The sequence below is a fragment of the Tenrec ecaudatus genome, chromosome 2 (assembly GCF_050624435.1).
Source record: "Tenrec ecaudatus isolate mTenEca1 chromosome 2, mTenEca1.hap1, whole genome shotgun sequence".
Taxonomy (NCBI): Eukaryota; Metazoa; Chordata; class Mammalia; order Afrosoricida; family Tenrecidae; genus Tenrec; species Tenrec ecaudatus.
The window spans coordinates 76,417,499-76,436,085 of NC_134531.1; the positions used below are offsets into that span (position 1 = coordinate 76,417,499).

General features: G+C 40.9%; 1 protein-coding gene across 1 annotated transcript in view; it reads right to left on the minus strand.

Annotated features, from left to right (window-relative positions):
* Nucleotides 1-18,012, minus strand: part of HOMER1 (homer scaffold protein 1) — a 140,668-nt gene extending 122,656 nt beyond the window's left edge. The window contains exon 1 of the mRNA XM_075541211.1: nt 17,101-18,012. Within this exon, the coding sequence (XP_075397326.1) occupies nt 17,101-17,105 (5 nt within the window). The 5' untranslated portion in view covers nt 17,106-18,012. The remainder of the gene's footprint in view (nt 1-17,100) is intronic.
* Nucleotides 18,013-18,587: the final 575 nt, after the last annotated feature.

An 18,587-nucleotide genomic window follows, 5' to 3' on the forward strand; every position in this document is an offset into this window, starting at 1 on the left:
GCAGCTGTAAGAAAACTGAAATAAAAGGGATCACCTAATAACCAAGCTACACCTTGCTGCTTGCTCTTGAAATGGTGCCGGTTGAAATGACTGAGGGTTCTAACGAACTTATCGAGATCTTACAGAAATAATTAAGATTGAGAAAATGAAGGGAAGTAATACTGCAGACAAGACAGCTAAACAAAATGCTTCACAAAGTATGCTTCTGTTATGATGAATTTGGGAAAGAGATTTCCCAAATTTGTTTACTGATGACTTTCATTTTCATGAATTAACTTTAGAAAAACTTTTAAAGCTTTAACAATTAGCTCAAATAGATGAAACTGAAACACAATTAAGTCTAAACTGCTTACCGTAAAAATAATAAAAATTAGAAGGGAATGATTTCATTATCTCTTTCAAAATACTTAAGCCAACCTAAACCTACTTCATAAAAATGAATTAAGATTAACATTTATTATTTCTTGGTAATGAGACTCTGGGATCCAAGCTGCTTCAGAGAAAATATGTATGTGTATGTATTTATATATTTTAAAAGGCCCTTCCAACCAGGTGGAACCTTATTAAGGCAAAAAAAAAGGGGGGGGGGGAATAATGTATATATCAGTAAGGTCTAAAATTACGCAAAACATACACACATAAAAGTTAGATGGAGAAAATACAAGAAGTGAAAATCTGAATAGAAATTTGGACAATTTAAACAAGAGGTACTTTAATAATGATTATATTTTACAATATATAGACTTAAATTAATCTGTTTTTAGGTAACTTACTGATGTCATTATCTTCATTATAATTGAAGTTTACAAACTCTTACTTTTTATGACACAAAGAAAAGAAAAACGTATTTAGATCTAGTAAGAAGGTCACTTTTGCTACTGAAAAGGTTGTAATACAAGATACATATTATAAAGAAATTTTAAAGGTTTATTAAAAGAAAATTTATTGGATATGGTCAAAGTTATATAAAAGTATAATAGGTTAATTCATGAGAATTTTAAGAACATTAATGTCATTGTCATATAAGCAAAGAATTGAAATTCTTGCTGCTTAAAAATAAAAATTATTTCTTTAATTACTAGGTCGAAGAGTTAATTTTATGCTTTATATAATCTGCCTTAAAGGCAAGGACTCAGCAGAATAAATTCCAGGGTCGAAAACCAAGTCATCTGCTTGTAGGAAAACCTGAGATTTGAGATCTTTAGTTAAGTAATGGAAGTAATGTACTCCAATGACCTACGATAAATTTCTAACACCATTGAAACTTCATGAAAAACCACCTTAAAAACTATATTGAAAGCTTTTTTTGAGAAGAAAATAGTTTTATCTTAAACTAGAATGTCTAATTATGCTAAAATATGAATCATAATACAAGCTAAACTAGAGAATATGTAGCCATAAGGGAACATGAATTTTATTTACCTTTGTTTATAATATCTGCCAATAATGAACTTTTAAAGAATGAATGAATGCTTAAGAGAACGAAAGACAAAAATGAGAGTTGAAATATAAGAATTATGTAAATAGTTGGAGGACCATGTGTCTACTCCCACAAAGATGGACGGCCTTGGGAACCCTGGGTAGGGGCAGTGGAACAAGAACAAAGAACAACTCTGAAGCCATTAAGAATTCTTCTGCTCCTAATTGTTGAAACGACTTTTAATTTTTGATCCAGAACTTCCTACAGAGTGCTCATGGCACTGGTTAAGCACTGGGCAGCTAACCACTTAAGGTGGTGGCTAAACCTGTCAGTTGCTCCCCATAGGATAAAGATGAGGCTCCCATCAAAATGTTCTGTCTTGGAAACCCCAAGGACCAGTTCTACTATATCATACATATCTCTATTAGTTAGAATCAACTCAGTGGCAGTTAATTTATCCAACACTCCTTGGATTTTGGATAGTGCTCACATAATATAACAACTTTCAATAATCTAAAACAGCTATGTCAATATTTAGGGTTGAGAAAAATTAGGGTGAAGATAAATGTCCATTTGTAATAACTCTTTAATAGAAAATTGACAATTATATCAAACTGTGTTCCATGTAACAGGAGCATCTAAGTGTGATAAAATGGAATTAAAATATAATGGAATTTTTTCACAAAAAATTTTAAGCTCCTGTATGTATATGGGAGGAAGACGGGCTTTCTACTCCTGTAAAGAGTTAGTCCTGGAAACTCACAGGGGCAATTCTACCACATCCTATAGGGTCTCTATGAGTGAACATCAACCCAATGGCATTGAGTTTTAGTTATCCAGAAGGAGCACAGGTGGCATGCTAGGTTGCAATGAGATGGTAATAGCAAGGTCAACAGTTCAAACCCACTAACTACTCTGGGAGAGAAAGATGAGGCATTCTCCTCCTATAAAGATGTACAGCCCTGGAAACCCACAGGGACAGTTCTATAAGATTGCTTTGAATGGGGAGCTAACAAGTACAAAGAAGAAATGTTTTAGAATTGACTGTGGTGATGGTTATATACTCCTTATGAAAATACTTGAACTGATGTTATTGACATAATGTATGTATGTATGGATTGTGTTGAGTTGTATGAGCCCCCAATAAAATGACTTTTAAAATGCTTGAACTATTCAAATGTGTATGTTGGCGAAATTGTTAAAATAAGGCAAACTAATTTTTAAAATAATGACTACTTGATTGCATTCACTAACCTTTACATCTGATTGTCCCTTTGGACACTTTTAGCTAGTTGTCCAATAGTTTTGCATCCTATGGCTATGTTCCATAGTGCAAGTTGGGCTACCTCAGTTGATTATTGCATCGATTGTTATAAGACTATTTAAATGTCTGTTTGTCTGATGCCCAGCTATTTTCCTCAGCTCAAAACCAGTTTTTGCAACTTGAAAAGAGAGAGAGAAAATAAAGCTTCAGGTATCTCTGAAGCTTTGAATAGTGTCTCACATTTGTAAACTTCATTTATCAACTGCATCAATTCTAGTCATATCCCCAGATCAGCAGCTTAAATATCACCTGGGAATTTGTTAGAAGAGCAAATTTCTGGAAGCACTGAATCAGAAGCTCTGGAAATAGAACCCAGCAATGGGTGTGTGTGTTTTGTTTGTTCTAAAAAGCAGCCCTCTGGGTGCTCCTGATGCAGATTCAAACCTGAGAGCCGCTGCTCTGTTACTTTTTGCCACTGTCCTGCTTTAGACTTCCCTTCTTCAGACAATTGCATATCTAAAGTGCAGTATTTGGCCTACATTGGAACATCACAGTAGCTAGCACATGCTAAAAGTTCAAAATGTGTTGGCTGAAAGACCAGATATGTTTGACCAAAGGGTTTTTTGGTCGGTTTGTTTTTAATGCTGGCTATGAAAGCCTTTTGGCAAGAAACAGGATCTCTTCACTTTTCCACAGTTCCCACCTATCCTTCCTGTCTTGTAACTTCAAACATTTCTCTGCTCAGTCAGCGATAATATTAGAGCCTGTGACTCTTGGGGGTGGGTGGGGGGGTAACTTCAAAAGTACAAAGATGATTCAAAAGTTCAGAGGGAAAAAAAGGAATGAAAAATAATGGAATTTTCCATGAACTCTTTGAAGCCTCCTTGTATTATATTCCATTTTAAATTGAGGCATAAGATAGTCCACTCTAAGAGGGAATCAAGTAATTTACAACTACTTCATGATACCACTATATGCCAGAGTTGGCTCTTGTGGATGGTCTATCCCAGCACTGAGCTAGAAAACATGTTTCAAGATACCATCCCAGTGTTCCTTTTTCTGGCTTAGAAAGTTCTGAAATGGGAATACTTAAGTACCTGCTAAAGTTTTCTAGTAGCTCAGGTGCCCAATACTTACAAGGACTGATAATAGAGCTTGTACTAATAACATTTTCCATTTCATATCAGCCTTGGAAACTTTATACCAAATGCATGTAATAACATCAAACCATTTAGGAGATCTACATTTCAAATGATAATACACTGATTAGAGATTTAGCTACATTCAGCAAATTACCTCATATTTTTGAAGTGTTAAAAAACAAAGATGACACTTTAAGGATTCTGAGAACTAAAGTGCATCTGAGCTAAGCCATGGTGTTTTCAATTGTCTCCCATGCACATGAAAACTAGACAATGAATAAGGAAGACTGGAGAAGAATTAATGCCTCTATGGCGTTGGTAAAGAATATTAAATATACCACAACTGCTAAAAGAACAAATAAATCTGTCTTAGAATAAACACAGCCAGAATACTCCCTTGAAGTGAGGATGGTGAAACAGCATATTATATACTTTAGATACACTGTTATGGGGGCACATACTTGGTAAAATGGAGGGGCAGTGACAAAGAAGAAGACAATCAAGGGGCGGATTGACACAGTGGCTGCAACAAGCTCAAGTACAGCGTCAATTTTACAGGTGGCACAGGACCAGGTAGTGCTTTGTTCTGTTGGACATAGGGTCACTTTTGAGTCAGTACTTAGAGAAAGCACCAAACAGCACCAACAAACAAAATACAGCTTCTTCTAATACCATCTAGAAAGAAAACAAGATATATGTCTAATAAATTCTCCACTAATGGAGGCTAGCCTTAAACCTGATTTTTGTTTTTCAAAGGAACTTTTTTTTTTTAATTCTTTAAAGGGGTGGTGGTGGGTGGTGGTGGTGGGTCAAAGGAATTTTTTGAGGGGTTAGAATCCCCCCCCCAAAATGAATCGATGTATCTTTGAACATCCATTTAGGATCCACTAAAATAATGGAACCCTGGTGGTGCTGTCAGGTAAGAGCTGGACTGCTAACCAAAAGGTCAGTCGTTCAAACACACCAGCTGCTCCTCAGGGGCAAGAAGAAGCTTCTGCTCTTACAAAGATTTACAGCATCAGAAGCCCTGTGGAGCATTCTACTCTGTGTGGCAGGGTCATTATGAATGGGAACTGATTTGATGGAAGTGGGTTTTAAAATAATGCTAGGAGCATGAAAGGGGGCAGAGCCAGCAAGTGTGCTGCCATTGCACGGTGGCTTCGCCTTACGTAAGCCACATTTCCTTGTGAGCGCCAGCCTCATTTTCTGTGAAAAGTGCTGTCTAGTAATAACAGTGATTACTGATAGCAGAAATTTTAGAGGGCTTCAAAATCTTTGTGGAAAACTTAAATGAAAATTCCCTATGAATTTTGTGAAGCCCTTTGCAGAACACGTATTAATTACTCCGCAAAGGAAGGGGCTTCAAAAAGCTCATGGAAAAACTCTATTCTTTTAAATCTGCTTTTCCTCAAACTTTTTAAAGCCCCGTCGTATGATAATTTGCCACAAATAGAATATTAAATAGCAATATTGTCATTAAAACCTGACAATTTCTCTCATACTCAATTTGAATTAATGTACTACTAAATGAAAGAACGGAGAAAACATACAACTTAAAGCTCTATGGATGATCAGTTAAGGAAGGCAAATGCAGTCTGTGAGATGTGGAGCCATTATTACTGTTTTTAAATCAGCAGAAGCCCAATGAGGATGAGTTTAAGGACGACTTAGGCAGATTCTCATTCAGCTGAATGTATACAGATCCCTGGCAAGACTGAGTAAACAAGAGTAGGTGGAATCCTCATTCTGTAAACATCTTGGGAGCTGTCAAGGTGATTAAGCAAAGCACATGAATTTTAATGTTAAAAGCCATGTGACAGATTCATAACAAGAGTATGACAGAAAGCAGCACTGTTTTACACAATGGAAACATAGGCAAAAGGACAGGCTAAGCTCGGTTACAGAGTATACCCGGTAGGCTGAGAATTAATACTTCACCTACGAAAGTTAGGAACATACAATATTAGGAGCATATGACATTACCTTACCTGCCATAAAAGAAAATGGACAGAAAACTTCTAGAATGAGTACTTAGAGCTCTTTGTCAAATCCTCTTTAAAATAATTTCTAAGCAAATGTTATTAAAGGCCTAATGGGGAAACAGAAAGTAACAAGGGCAGAAGATTCTGACTCACACACAAAAAAGCATTATTCAGAATAACAGTGCTTATTTATAAATACTTTGGTAAAACAGAAGGAGATAATAATTGCTTAAGATGGAGGCATGCTTAAATGGAGAGGTAGAAGAATCCCACAATTTACCTGGGAAAATTTGAGAAAAACAATAGACGTACCAAATTGCATGCTGGAGCTCCTAAACGTTCGCGCATGAAAAGCATCCTCTAATTCCCCCCAAATTATTTCCAGTTGTACCACAAAATCATCTGGTAGAAACTACAATGCAAGTGCACAGAGAGAGATGTTTCAGAGCTATAACATTGATTAAGCATCTCCAAGTTAAAGACAGGGCAAATTAAAAACAAATCTGTTTACGAAGGGTAGGTAAAAGAGTCAAGGGCAGCCCTGCCCATCTACAGCCCTCTTACTCTTAGGCATAAGAGCTAATGGACCAGACGTGCCAATAGCCAGGATCATAACAGACCTGACTTAAAATGACCTTTATTAATTTTTCTTATAAGGTACTGAAAGCTGCTTTGGTGCCTGCAGTTCCTCAGACAGCTTTTTTTTGTTTGTTTGTTTTTAATGTCTATCTGACTCTGGTTTGGTAATTTTACCGAAAACCTTCTTTTCTTATAACTACTGTTAAAGACTTGGTGCCAGCCTCTTTTAAAGGTAATATGGAACTGCCTTATGTATTATGGAAGAATTATTACCATAAAATGCCCATAAAGCAGAGCTACTTTTTAATAAAGCTAACACTATGTGTTAAGAGATTAAGGTGATTTTTCAAAAGCTAGAGAGCGTGCAAAGGTAAATTGTAGTGTGAAGGCAAAATATTGATTACAATGATTACTTTTGGATTATGTAAAACAGGTTTAATTTTCATATAAGAACACAATGAATTTTGCTTTTCTCCAATACTCTGCTTTAAAGAGAAAAGACAATTAAGTGTACATGGAATTCAGATGAAGTCACACATTAGTTCCCAGTATTTAAAATTCTCTTAGCTACACAAGGCATACGCACGGGTGGGGGGAACCTAAAGAGAAAGATTTGGTTTTTTTTTAATGGAGTCACTAAAAAAGTTGTCCCTATAAAATTAACTCTGAATTTTACTTACCAGAGAAGGGAAATTATTTTTAAAGATCTTGTTAAAATAAGATCAAAAATGAATAAAATACAAGGGGAGAAAAAGGCAAAGCATAAAAGTTAATATAGGTATACCAAAAATTTCAAGCCTTTCCCTTCAAAAAGTTGCTTAAGACAAGGAGAACTGATTCTTATCTCAGTTTTCCTTTTCTTTTCCCTTCACAGACTTTTGATTTCACCTTAAAATGTACACTGTTAGATGGCGGGGGGAGGGGGGAGCGGGAGGGTGGAGTGAGGAAAGAAAATTCCAAATTCTGCCATCAAGTTGATTCTGACTCACAGAGATCCTATAGACCCATAGCGACCTCAGGAGACAGGGTAGACCTGCTCATGGGTTTTAAAGACCAACTCTTCACAGCAGGAGAAAGCATAAATATTTTTTGTCCAAAATTAAGACCCTGGATATACAAGTTTATCCACAGAGTGATTAACTTTTGAACAAGTTTCTTTCATCTTTCTAAAATATTCCTTTAATAAGATTCAAGGACTATAAATTCTGGAAAATCTGTACTACTTAACACTGTCGCATGAACATTCTTTTGAAATAGAGAACTCAATTAACCTGAAAGCTTACAATGCCTCCATAACATGTTTTTTCAAAAAATAATAGAAGACTGGGAAAATCCTGCTCATTCCACAAAGTTAATTTCATAAACTGCAAAGTCTCTCTAGTGTAAGAACAGGTCAAAATGTATTACAAATAAAACCCAACTCACCCTGTTGAATCTATTCCACCTTATGAAGACCCTTAGGGCACAGTGGAACTGCCCCTGTGGGTTCCAAGGTTTAAAACTTTATGGGAGCAGACACAGTTTCATCTCTCTCCCATGTAATGGCTTGGGGATTTAAACTGCTGCCTGTGCTATTAATAGATGTTTATCTGAACAGATCCGAACTAATGAGAAATAAAGCCACTTAAAATGTTTTATATTCAGGGGGAGCGCAAATTGGGGACCCAGAGCCCATCTGTAGGCAACTGGATACCCCCTTACAGAAGGGCCTCAGGTAGGAGACGAGCCAGTCAGGGTGCAGTGTAGCAACGATGAAACACAACTTTTCTCTAGTTCTTTAATGCTTCCTCCTCTCCCCCCTCTCCCAATTCTACCTTACAAATCAGGCCAGACCAGAAGATGTACATTGGTACAGATAGGAACTGGAAACACGGGGAACCCAGGATAGATAATCACTTCAGGATCAGTGGTGAGAGTGGCAATACCGGGAGAGTGGAGGGTGGAGCGAAGGTGGAGTAGAAAGGGGGACCCGATTACAAGTATCTACATATAACCCCCTCCCTAGGGGTGGACAACAGGAAAATAGGGTAAGGGAGACATCGGACAGTGTAAGACATGAAAAATACTAATTTATAATTATCAAGGGTTCATGAGGGAGGGGGAGCAGGGAGGGAGGGATAAAACTGAGGAGCCAATACCAAGGGCTCAAGTAGAAAGCAAATGTTTTGAGAATGATGATGGCAACAAATATACAAATGTGCTTGACACAATGGATGTATGTATGGATTGTGATAAAAGTTGTATGAGCCCCAATAAAATGATTATTTTTAAAAGATGTTTTATATTCAACCATTTAAAAAATTATATCAGACATCAAATATCTGGGACTCAATTTTTCTATTATTCTGTCCAGTTAGTTGGATTAATCCAGATTAACACAAAGAATCTAGTAACTAAAAAGTGTTATTTTGAATAAACATCAGTGGATGGCGGGGAATCACATGATAGTGGGGACATTAAGGAAGCCTTGGTGGCAGAGTGGTTACTTGGGCTGCAAACTACATGGTTTGTAGTTCGAAACTGTCCCTCGAGAGGAAGCAGGGGCTTTCTACTCTAGTAAGAGTTACTGTCTCGAAATCCACAGGGGCAGCTCTACCCTGTCCTATAAGGTGGCTGTGAGTCCAAATTGACTAGATGGCAGTCAGAGAGGGTGCAGAGGCTGTAGCCACTTTTTTATCTGAGATATTCAATCACTTAAAAGTAAACTGATTTGGAAACTGATAATAGGGATTGGAGCATGCCATGGAATTAATGCCACTGAAATGCACATTTAAAAGAATGATGACAATGGCCAATTTTGTTATATATCATTTACTACAATAAAACATTTTTTAAGGAAAACAGCCCACAAACTATTTACAAGGACAATTTTTAGAATCAATCCCTTAGCTACCATGAATAATGTTTCAAGTAATTATTAAAATTATTCAAATGTCATGATTCTCTAATCCAAAAATGTCACACTAGTTATATATTTAAATTGCAACCTCACTTCAGAATTATTAAAATAAAAACATCCCTGCTGTGAAATAAAATTACAAACTTCCTAAATACCCCTTTTATATACTTATAACTCAAAAAGGATTTTTATATGTACACATATTAGCTCCTGCAGGTTTATTGTGCATCTTTAGTAATTCGACTCTAGAACCAGATAACTGAAAGTAAAAGTATATATAGAACAAAAATAGGACTCACAGGATACTGTTAGAAAGAATTAATGATCAGTCATATCTTGTTTAAACCATACCTTCAACTCTCCCTTCGCTCCCCTAAAAAAAAAAACATTGCTATCAAGTTGATTCCAACTCATAATCGAGTCATAATAACTTTACAGGACAGAACAAAAGTACCTCAGAGGGTTTCTAAGGCTACATGTTTCTCCTACAGAGCAGCTGGTATACATGAGCTACCAACTTGTTACCTCTATGCACTTAGCCTGCGAACCACTAGGTCCTTAATCATACCCTAATATACTATTTATCATCAGTTCATTCCTATAAACACACCAACCCAGAGCCAGAAACAAAATACCACATCCATTGTCTCCAAAAAAGGTCCAAGTTTTAGTAATTTGCTCCTTTACTAACCACAAGGTCAGCAGTTCAAAACCACCAGGAAATCCTCAGGATAAAAACCAGGTATTCTACTCCAATAACAAATTACAGTTTTGGAAACCTACAGGGCAATTCTATCCTATAGGGTCACTATGAGTCACTATGGCAGCGAGTTTCATTTGTGTTAAAGTTAAGTTACATGGCTTAAAGTAACTAGCCTTGATTAGCTGATGTAATTTTACCAATATTTGCACAAATCACACAAATAAGCTACCTGTATAACTCCCACAGCTGTTGCGTTGATTCTACTTTATGACTCTTCAGGACAGCCAGTTAGATACTTAGAAGAGAGGATGGCGAGACTTCCTTCGTGTACTTTAAAGTACTCCAGGCGAAAGGCTTCATGCTTGGTAAAGTGGCAGTCAAAAAGAGCAAGACCCTCAATGAGAGTTATTTCAATAAGAATGCTACTGTTGTTTTGAAGTATAGTCACTCATTGCAAAGCCCACTGATAATGACCCCAAGTACCCCTGTAGAATTGACCCAGTGGTCTTTGAAGGCTATCATCTTTATGGAAGTAAACTGCCAGGTCTTTTTCCTGAGGAGCCACTGGATGGGTTCAAAATAGTTGGATGGGGCTCAATTATTCTGTTGGGAAAGATGGTGGAATGGAAACAGGAAGCTCAGGAAGGAAGCTGGCTAAGTGATGACACACTGAGGGTACTGTATCGGATGATTTCAAATCAAATATGAATGAACTGTTGGATGTAAAACAGTTGATCTGCTTGGTAAATTTTCAACTAATTCACAAGTTTAAAATATAAAATAAAAATATCTTGAAAAAAATAAACCAACTCTCAAATATTAAGAATTCTTCTCATTGTTGCGATCTTCTTTACATACCTTAATAGAAATTTAAGTTATAATACTATGCTGGTCACAGGTGAAATAACTATACAGTTAAGAGGCAAATCTTACCGACACTCCAAATACCTTTAATTACTTGCCTGGGGGAAGTTCAAGGTGGTTTAACTTTTACTTTGCATCAAGTCTGTCTCACATGGAGAAGTCTCTACAAACTTCCCTCCCAATTCACTGTTTCATGGTCCACCTCAGAAATGAATGGTGTGGTAGAAACATACCATGTTGTTACCTACATTTTCACCTTTGCATACTAAATGCCCCCATCCTGCAGCAGTTCCACGCAGCCTTCTCCTTCCATTATGAACTTTTCCAGGGTTGGTCCAACTATCCATTTCCCCTCCCCAGCCAAAGCCCATTGTTCTCACCTTGGAATTTCCACAGGATACAACATATAAAACCAATTTCTAAATAATTTCTCATCCTGCCTGCCATGATCCTTCATGTTACTGTTATGTTGTTAGGTGCCATCAAGTCAATTCTGACTCACAGCAGTCCTACAGGATAGCATGAAACGTTAATAAAGCATTGTCTAAGCTGTGATCCTTGACAGGAAGGATCCCTCATAAGCATTGAGCTGTTAACTACAAGGTACTCAGCTCAAACCGACCATCCGCTCTGAGAGAGAAAACATGTGGCTATCAGCTCCAAAGATTTACAGTCTCAGAAACCTTACATAGGGTGGCTGCAGGTCTAAATCAACCCGAGGCAGTGAGTTTTCGGGAATCATCATGGGAACAGATCACCAAGTCTTTTCTACATTGGAAAAGCTGGTAGGTTCAAAGCTTCCAACCTTTCATCAATTAGTAGCTGAATATTTAGCCACCATGCCACTGTTACTACAATACTTAAAACCCTGAAGTGGTTCCCAGGCAACCAGTTGCTGCCACTAGGTAGGGAAATCGACTAATTGGGTCACAAGCAGTATTTTTCCTTAAAAATAAAACAAGATGTAATAGAATATCAAAGAGTAAATCATACAAAGTAAAATGATCATTTTGTGAAAATTTGTCAGTTAAATATACGTGTACTAGACCATAATGTAAAAACGTATACCTTACTAATAGGCCATAGTCAAAAATCTTTGAAATACACTGACCTGCAAGAATGGTTAAACATTTGGATGGTAACGAAAGGATCAGCAGTGCAGTTTGAAACCACCAGAAGAAAATGTCCGGCAATCTGCTCCTGTAAGGACTGCAGGTTAGGAATTCTGGGGTGGACTAACTGTCCTACAGAGATCAGAACCATTTGAGGGCATCTAACGGGATAATAGGGACTCTGGTGGTATAGTGGGTACATTGGGCTGCAATCTGCAAGTCAAGAGTTCTGAACTGCCAGCAGCTCCCGGCAGTCACAGCCTCAGAAACTCACAAAGGCAATTCGACCCTGTCCTATAGGGTCCTTATGAGTCAGCATCGACTCTATGGCAGAGTTGGGTTCTGGTTTCTAGAGTCCCTGCAGGAAACCTGGTGGCACACTCTAATTACAAAGTCAGCAATCTGAAACACCAGGCATTCCTCAGGAGAATGAAGCTTTCTATCCCTGTAAAAGTTATAGATCTCATAAGCGTGCAGGGGCAGTTCTCTGTTGCTATGAGTGGGAATCAACTCAATGACTGTAAGTTTTATAGTTTGAATTCATGGCTCACAACTATACTGGATAATACAAAATCTTTTTTTTTTTTTTGGTACACAGACCCTCTAAGTTTTACCTCAGCCGAAGGCTCTCTTATCACTATACCCCCAAAGAACCCTTTAGCAAAGTAAAACTGTCAAGCTTTTGTGGTAGTTTCTGGACTCCGTTTTCCTACCTGTCTCTTTGCCTTGAATGCTCTCTCATTTGTCCACGAGACCCAACCCTACTACTTAGCCAATATTCAACACCTCCTCATGGGAGCAGCAGTCAGGAAAGCAAAGGATGCACAAGTGTTGAAAAACAAGGATGGCACTTTGAAGGCTAAAGTGAGCCTGATCCAAGTCATGGTATTTTCAATCACCTCAGATGCATGTCAAAGTTGAAAAGTGAATAAAGAAGGCCAAGGAAAGATGGATGCATTTGATTTATGGTATTGGTGAAGAATATTGTTGAGTACCATAGACTGCCAGAAGAACCAACAAATTTATCTAAGACAAAGTACAGCTAGAATGCTCCTTGGAGATGAGGACGGTGAGACTTTATCTCGTGTACTTTGGACATGTTGTCAGGAGAATCTAGTGCCTGGAAAAGAACATCATGCTTGGTAAAGCAAAGGGCAATGAAAAAAGAGTAAGACCCTCAGGAGATGGATTGACAGTGGCTCTAACAGTGGGCTCGGGCATAAAAATCCCTGTGACAGTGGTGCAGGACTGGGTAGCTTTTCATTCTGTTGTGCAGAGATAAGGTCGCTGTGGCTTCAGACCAACTTGACACCACCCAACACCAGTACTGCCAATTCCTCCACAAGCCTGCCTCTCCTCTCTCTCTCTCTCACTCATCCGTGCCTCCGTAATTCCTGTCTGATAGGTCCTCTAACATTTCACTGTCCTTTTTATTTTAAACTACTCTTCCCCACTTCAGGACTCTACAAGCCTTGAAGGGGAAGAGCAGATTTTACTAGTCCAGAATCAATAGCACTCAGCTCAGTACATATCACAGAACAGAAGCTCAAAAGTTGTTCAAATGAACAAATATGAAATTAATGAGTTGAATCTAACTTCCTTGCCCTTAGGAAAGATAGCACAATTGCCTATTTATAACAAAGTCTATTCCTATTTGCAATGTTGGATCAAGCTTTCCACACCATAGCTACCCCACCCCCACCCCCCAGACAACAGCACCTGGCAGGCCAAGGCAGGTGTCAGCTTCCTGCCTTTCAGCACTGAAGGGGCTGGGTTCAGATTGCAGCGCTGCAGCCACCACTTCCATGGCTCCACAAGTTATCTGGGAGGAGAGGCTCATAAGAGTCCAGAGGCTCCAAGAGGCAAGTGAAATAAACCAGAACTTTCCTAACCAACCCTCACTTTATATATAGCTAGTTTAATTGTCCTGAGAATGCCCCAGGCCTTGGGCAACGTGACCTAAGCAACAATTCAAAGACAGTCTAAAATAACTGTTTGAAGTCCTTGATTTCTGTTGACCAGTCTGATAACTCTGAAATAGCTAATGACTCATGCCCCTCACTATGAGAGGCTGGGGGAAGAGGAAGGGGAGTGAGATAGGAAAGGGGAGAGTTTTTCTCCGACACTTTGAAGCTTTCCATAGATTTTGTTACATACATGAATGCCCTAACCTTTAGGTCTCCGGTACAACTTTACAAGCCCATACTTCAGCTGTCTTCACTGCAACTAAAAACAATTCCTGCAGCATCCAAGATCCTTTGACGGACTCAGCTAACTGTCAGTTTCAGCTGTTCTTTTCAGTTCCAGGGTTCATAAATTATTACAGGAGCCACAGATTCTTCTTTCCACCCAATCACTTTTTTTCTAAAAACTAACTTCTTCTGCGTAGCTTGCCTTTAAAAATTATATCCATTGTAAACACAAAGGAAAAACGCTTACTAAAATCTGAGATTAGCTAAGAATATATTCATTATATAAAGCACCCTTCACCCACTATACCACCGGTTCTCAACCTGTGGGTCGCAACCCCTTTGAAGATGGAACAACCCTTTCACACAGGGGTCACCCAATTGATAACAGTAGCAAAATTACAGTTATGAAGTAGCAACGAAAATAATTTTATGGTTGGGGGCTGACCACAACATGAGGAACTGTATTAAAGGGTCATGCATTAGGAAGGTTGAGAACCACTGCACTATACTGAACGTCAGATACCTGCCTGAGGAGCCCAGGAGGTACAGAGTTAAAGCAATGGGCTGATAAGCAAAACGTTGGTGGTTTAAATCCATCAGTTGCTCCATGGGAGAAAAATGAGGCAGTCTGTTCCACCGTCTCAGAAACCCTATGGAGCACTTCCACTTTGACCTGTAAAGTCATTGTGAGTAGGAATCACTCAAATGCAATGGGATTTTTTTGGGTCCCATAAGGTAATTAGTATTGCCTGGGTAAAACTTTAAAGGCCACTTAAAGCTGTTTCCTTTGGTTTTAAAAGGTGCAGGCAGCTATGCTGATTCCACAAGCATTTATTAGAAATAAACATCTACAATGTTCAGATACTTAACTTACATTGCACAAAGGCCTTCTCTTTAGGCTCTTCCAATCAATCTTCCAACTATCCCTCCTCTCAGCCATTTGGAGGGTGCACAGAAGTCACTATGGGTGAAAAGGGTCACAGCCCCAAATATGGACTTCCAGAATAAAGACACAAATACCTGCTCTCTTTCCTCCTGGTCCTTTAAGACTTTATCAACCAAAGGACAAATAACTACTTCACATGCTAATTTAATTATGCTGAGGTGTTTAAATAGGGCCAGGGCAGAAAGGGATAAGGAGGCTTATTTTTACAGTTTTAAATTCTAGTTTTTTAATATTGAAATTCATCCTTGATAAAATGATGGACTTTCATGAAGTTCAAAGATTGGGATCAAGTGTTTTTTCTTTCCAGATGCTTCTACTCCAGTCTGGAGAAAGCAGTTGATGTGAAAAACTGACGCTTGATTTCTGTTTGTTTGTTTTGCTACAACATAGCTTAGCCAGAAGAGTTGCAAATTCTCAAGAGAAGCGGTGCTTCAAGGGCTTTAAATTAGTAGTAGTTTTCAGAATCTCACTTAAAATTGGTGGAACTCATCCAGAACATTTTTCAAATACCATTATTTCCCAGCTTAAGAACTGATTAGAATAACAGCTCCATCTTAAAAACCCACTTTAAGAAACCAACCACTGATCACTAAAAAAGGGAGGAGGAGGGGCAAACGAAAGATTTTTTGACAGGCTGGAAAGGTCTTCAAAGCCCATCTGGTCCAAGTTCATTTTGTAGTCAACAGCCCACAGAAGTTAAACACCCTGCTTATGAGCCCTACCGGATAGAATGAAGTCTTTTAAATGCTCCAGGTACTACCCCAAATCATGGGAGATTTATAAATATACATATATATGTATGCATGTATATATATATATAAATTTAATTGAAATTTTATTTTTTTAAAAACAAGTATCACCTTTTTCCTCCTGAGGAAAGGCTCTTACAACATCTGTTTACAATGCTGTTCAAATTAATAAACTTCAAATGCTAACTCCGACAAAAAGGTACGCACTCTTCCAAGAACTTCCTGGGAAAGTTGTGAGAAGTGGGTATAACCCTAAAATGCCACAAAAAAATGGATAGTTCGAAATTTTCCCAACTATCCTTTAGCTGTGTTTGTTCTCTCTCACAAACACAGAGAGAGAGAGAGAGAGAGAGAGAGAGAGGTGTTGGGGAGGGGGGAGAGAAACGAATGTGCTCAAGGTTCCTTTTTGCAGATATGCATTGACCATGTGCCAGTGACACTAGACTGGTATCCATTAATATCTTATGAGTTTCCGCCTTTAATTAAGTATAGTCACTAGCCATTTATCGAGCTACAAGGTGGACAGCCTTGATCAAAAGTTGGCAAAATGCACTCCTGGCTGGACTTGGAACTGAAAGAACGCATTGATTTGGCACTGTTAACCCAAACACCTGAGCTTCTTAGTTATTCTTTTTTGAAACGGAAAACGTGAACCAGTACCCTGACAGAAACGCTTCCCCTGCTCCCCTCCCATTCCAGTTGATTTCCTACTGACTGCACAGTCCTCCGAGTCTGCATCAGCGGACTTTAAATCAATCCGTTTCAGCTCTGGACACTCAAGGGCAAAACAGAGGGCACCGGGCCGGTAACAGTTTACACTGGAGCAGTTTCAAGGGCTGCCGTCGAGTGACTTTTACACTTGGTCCCTTTGTGCAGCCGATAGTTCTCGAGGGGCGGCCAGAAAGGCCGTCCTTCTCGCCAGAGATGCAAGTACCGACCCTCAGGTTATGGGATTTGGGCAAAAGCAGATGGAGCTGTTTGTGGAGCATGCATTCCCTTAACTATGAAGGATAAAACGATATGCAGGTTACTAACGTTAGCCGCGCCGTTCCTTAACTGTGTGTGACCTCCGGGCGTCACGCTAAAAGAATACAAAAATACAGTGTTAATGGGGTTAGCGTGCCTGTATTTTCTTAAGTGTACACCAGCTCGGCAAGAAGGTGGCAAGTGTATGTCCACACACAAAACACCCGGCAGTAACGCACACAAGACAGGTTCGAAGTGGCGTCAAGCACAAAAAATCCTTACCCCATTTTGCCCAGGGAAAACTTGCTCGGAAGTTTCGGCTCTTAGCTACGGAATCTCTCCGAAAGGATTCTCGCCGTCTGCGATTTCGCAGTTGCTTTTCCACCCCCCGAGGTCCTTTTCCGGAGGTATTCCAACGATGCTGACGGTTTCCTTCAGTAAAATGCTTGCTTGCTCTTGTAAATACCAAAAACCAGAAACACGTTCAAACTGAGTGAGGTGGCATTTGCTTTTAAGAGTTAAAATGCGGCGCGGAGGAGACAGCGGTCACTTGGATTGCAAAACTGAGTCTACGAGTAGGAAAACGCGGAGTGCGGCCTCTCGGCGTCTTATAAAAAGGGGAGTTGGCTGGTAGGTTCGCACATGTCCTCCCCGACCCTCGGGGAGCGCCAGGTAACTCGGCGCCGATCCGGTGCTACTAAGGCTACGGGTTCAAATTTCTCCACGCCGAGTCCCTGGGGGTGGAGCGTGCAACCCAGCGCGACGTGCGCTTTCCAGATTCCCTCCGGGAGAAGAAGAATCCTACAAGCGGGAATGCCACGGCTTCCCTAGGTTCACATTCATCGGGAAAAATGGAGAGAGAGAAATCTCCTGGAAGTGCTAAGCCGGCAGCTCGCGACGTGCACGGCGCTCCACATTGGAATCTGTCTTTCTGAACGTTGCCCCTCCTAAGCCTCAGCGGAGAGGAGGCGGGGAGGAGGCAGAGAAGACAGGGCAGGATCCACTCATCCCCCCGAAGAGCATCAACGGAGCCATTTCCAAGCTGGCAGCAGGCTGGGGGGCGCCGCGCTCGCAGGGGCGCAGGGGGAGGGGGCCCGCTCCCGCCTCCCTCAGCCCCTTCCCGCCCCGCGCGGCCGAGCACAATGGAGCCCGGCGCGCGCCCGGCCCTTCATCCGCAGCTGCCCTCTCTTGCCCCCCTCGCTTCGCGGAGCACAGCGGGGCCGCGGCTCCCGTCGGCAGGGAATGAATGAATCAGAGCGCCGAGCTCCACGCTTCCAACGGCACCCTGCCCCCAGCTCCGGGGCGCGCCCGGCGGCGGCGGCGGAGGGGCTGAAGGGTCGACGGGCGCTGACGCGGGGTCGGGGCCAAGGGATCGGGGCTCCAAGCCGCGGGAGAGCCGCTGCTCCAGCGCCCCCACCCCTGCTCCGCGCCTCACTCGCTCCGCACCGCCGCCACGCGCCGCCTCACATTCCCCGAGCCCTGCTGCCGCCGCGGCCGCCTCACACCTCCATCACCGCCCGCCTCCGCCGGCTTCCACAGCCCCCGCTCGGCACAGCCGCGCCGGCCCGAGCGGCCTGGAGCCCGCCGCCGCCTGCCTCCGCCCGCACCCGTCCGCTCACTGAGCCGAGGGCGCAGCTGCCCGGGTCGGCGCCGCCGGCGTGAGGCGAGCGCGGCGGCGGCCGGGCGGGCGGCGGGGGGCGGGAAGGGGGCGGAGAAACCGGGGGGCGAGGACGTCCCTCCCCCTGCTCGTGGGAGGGGGCGGGAGGCGG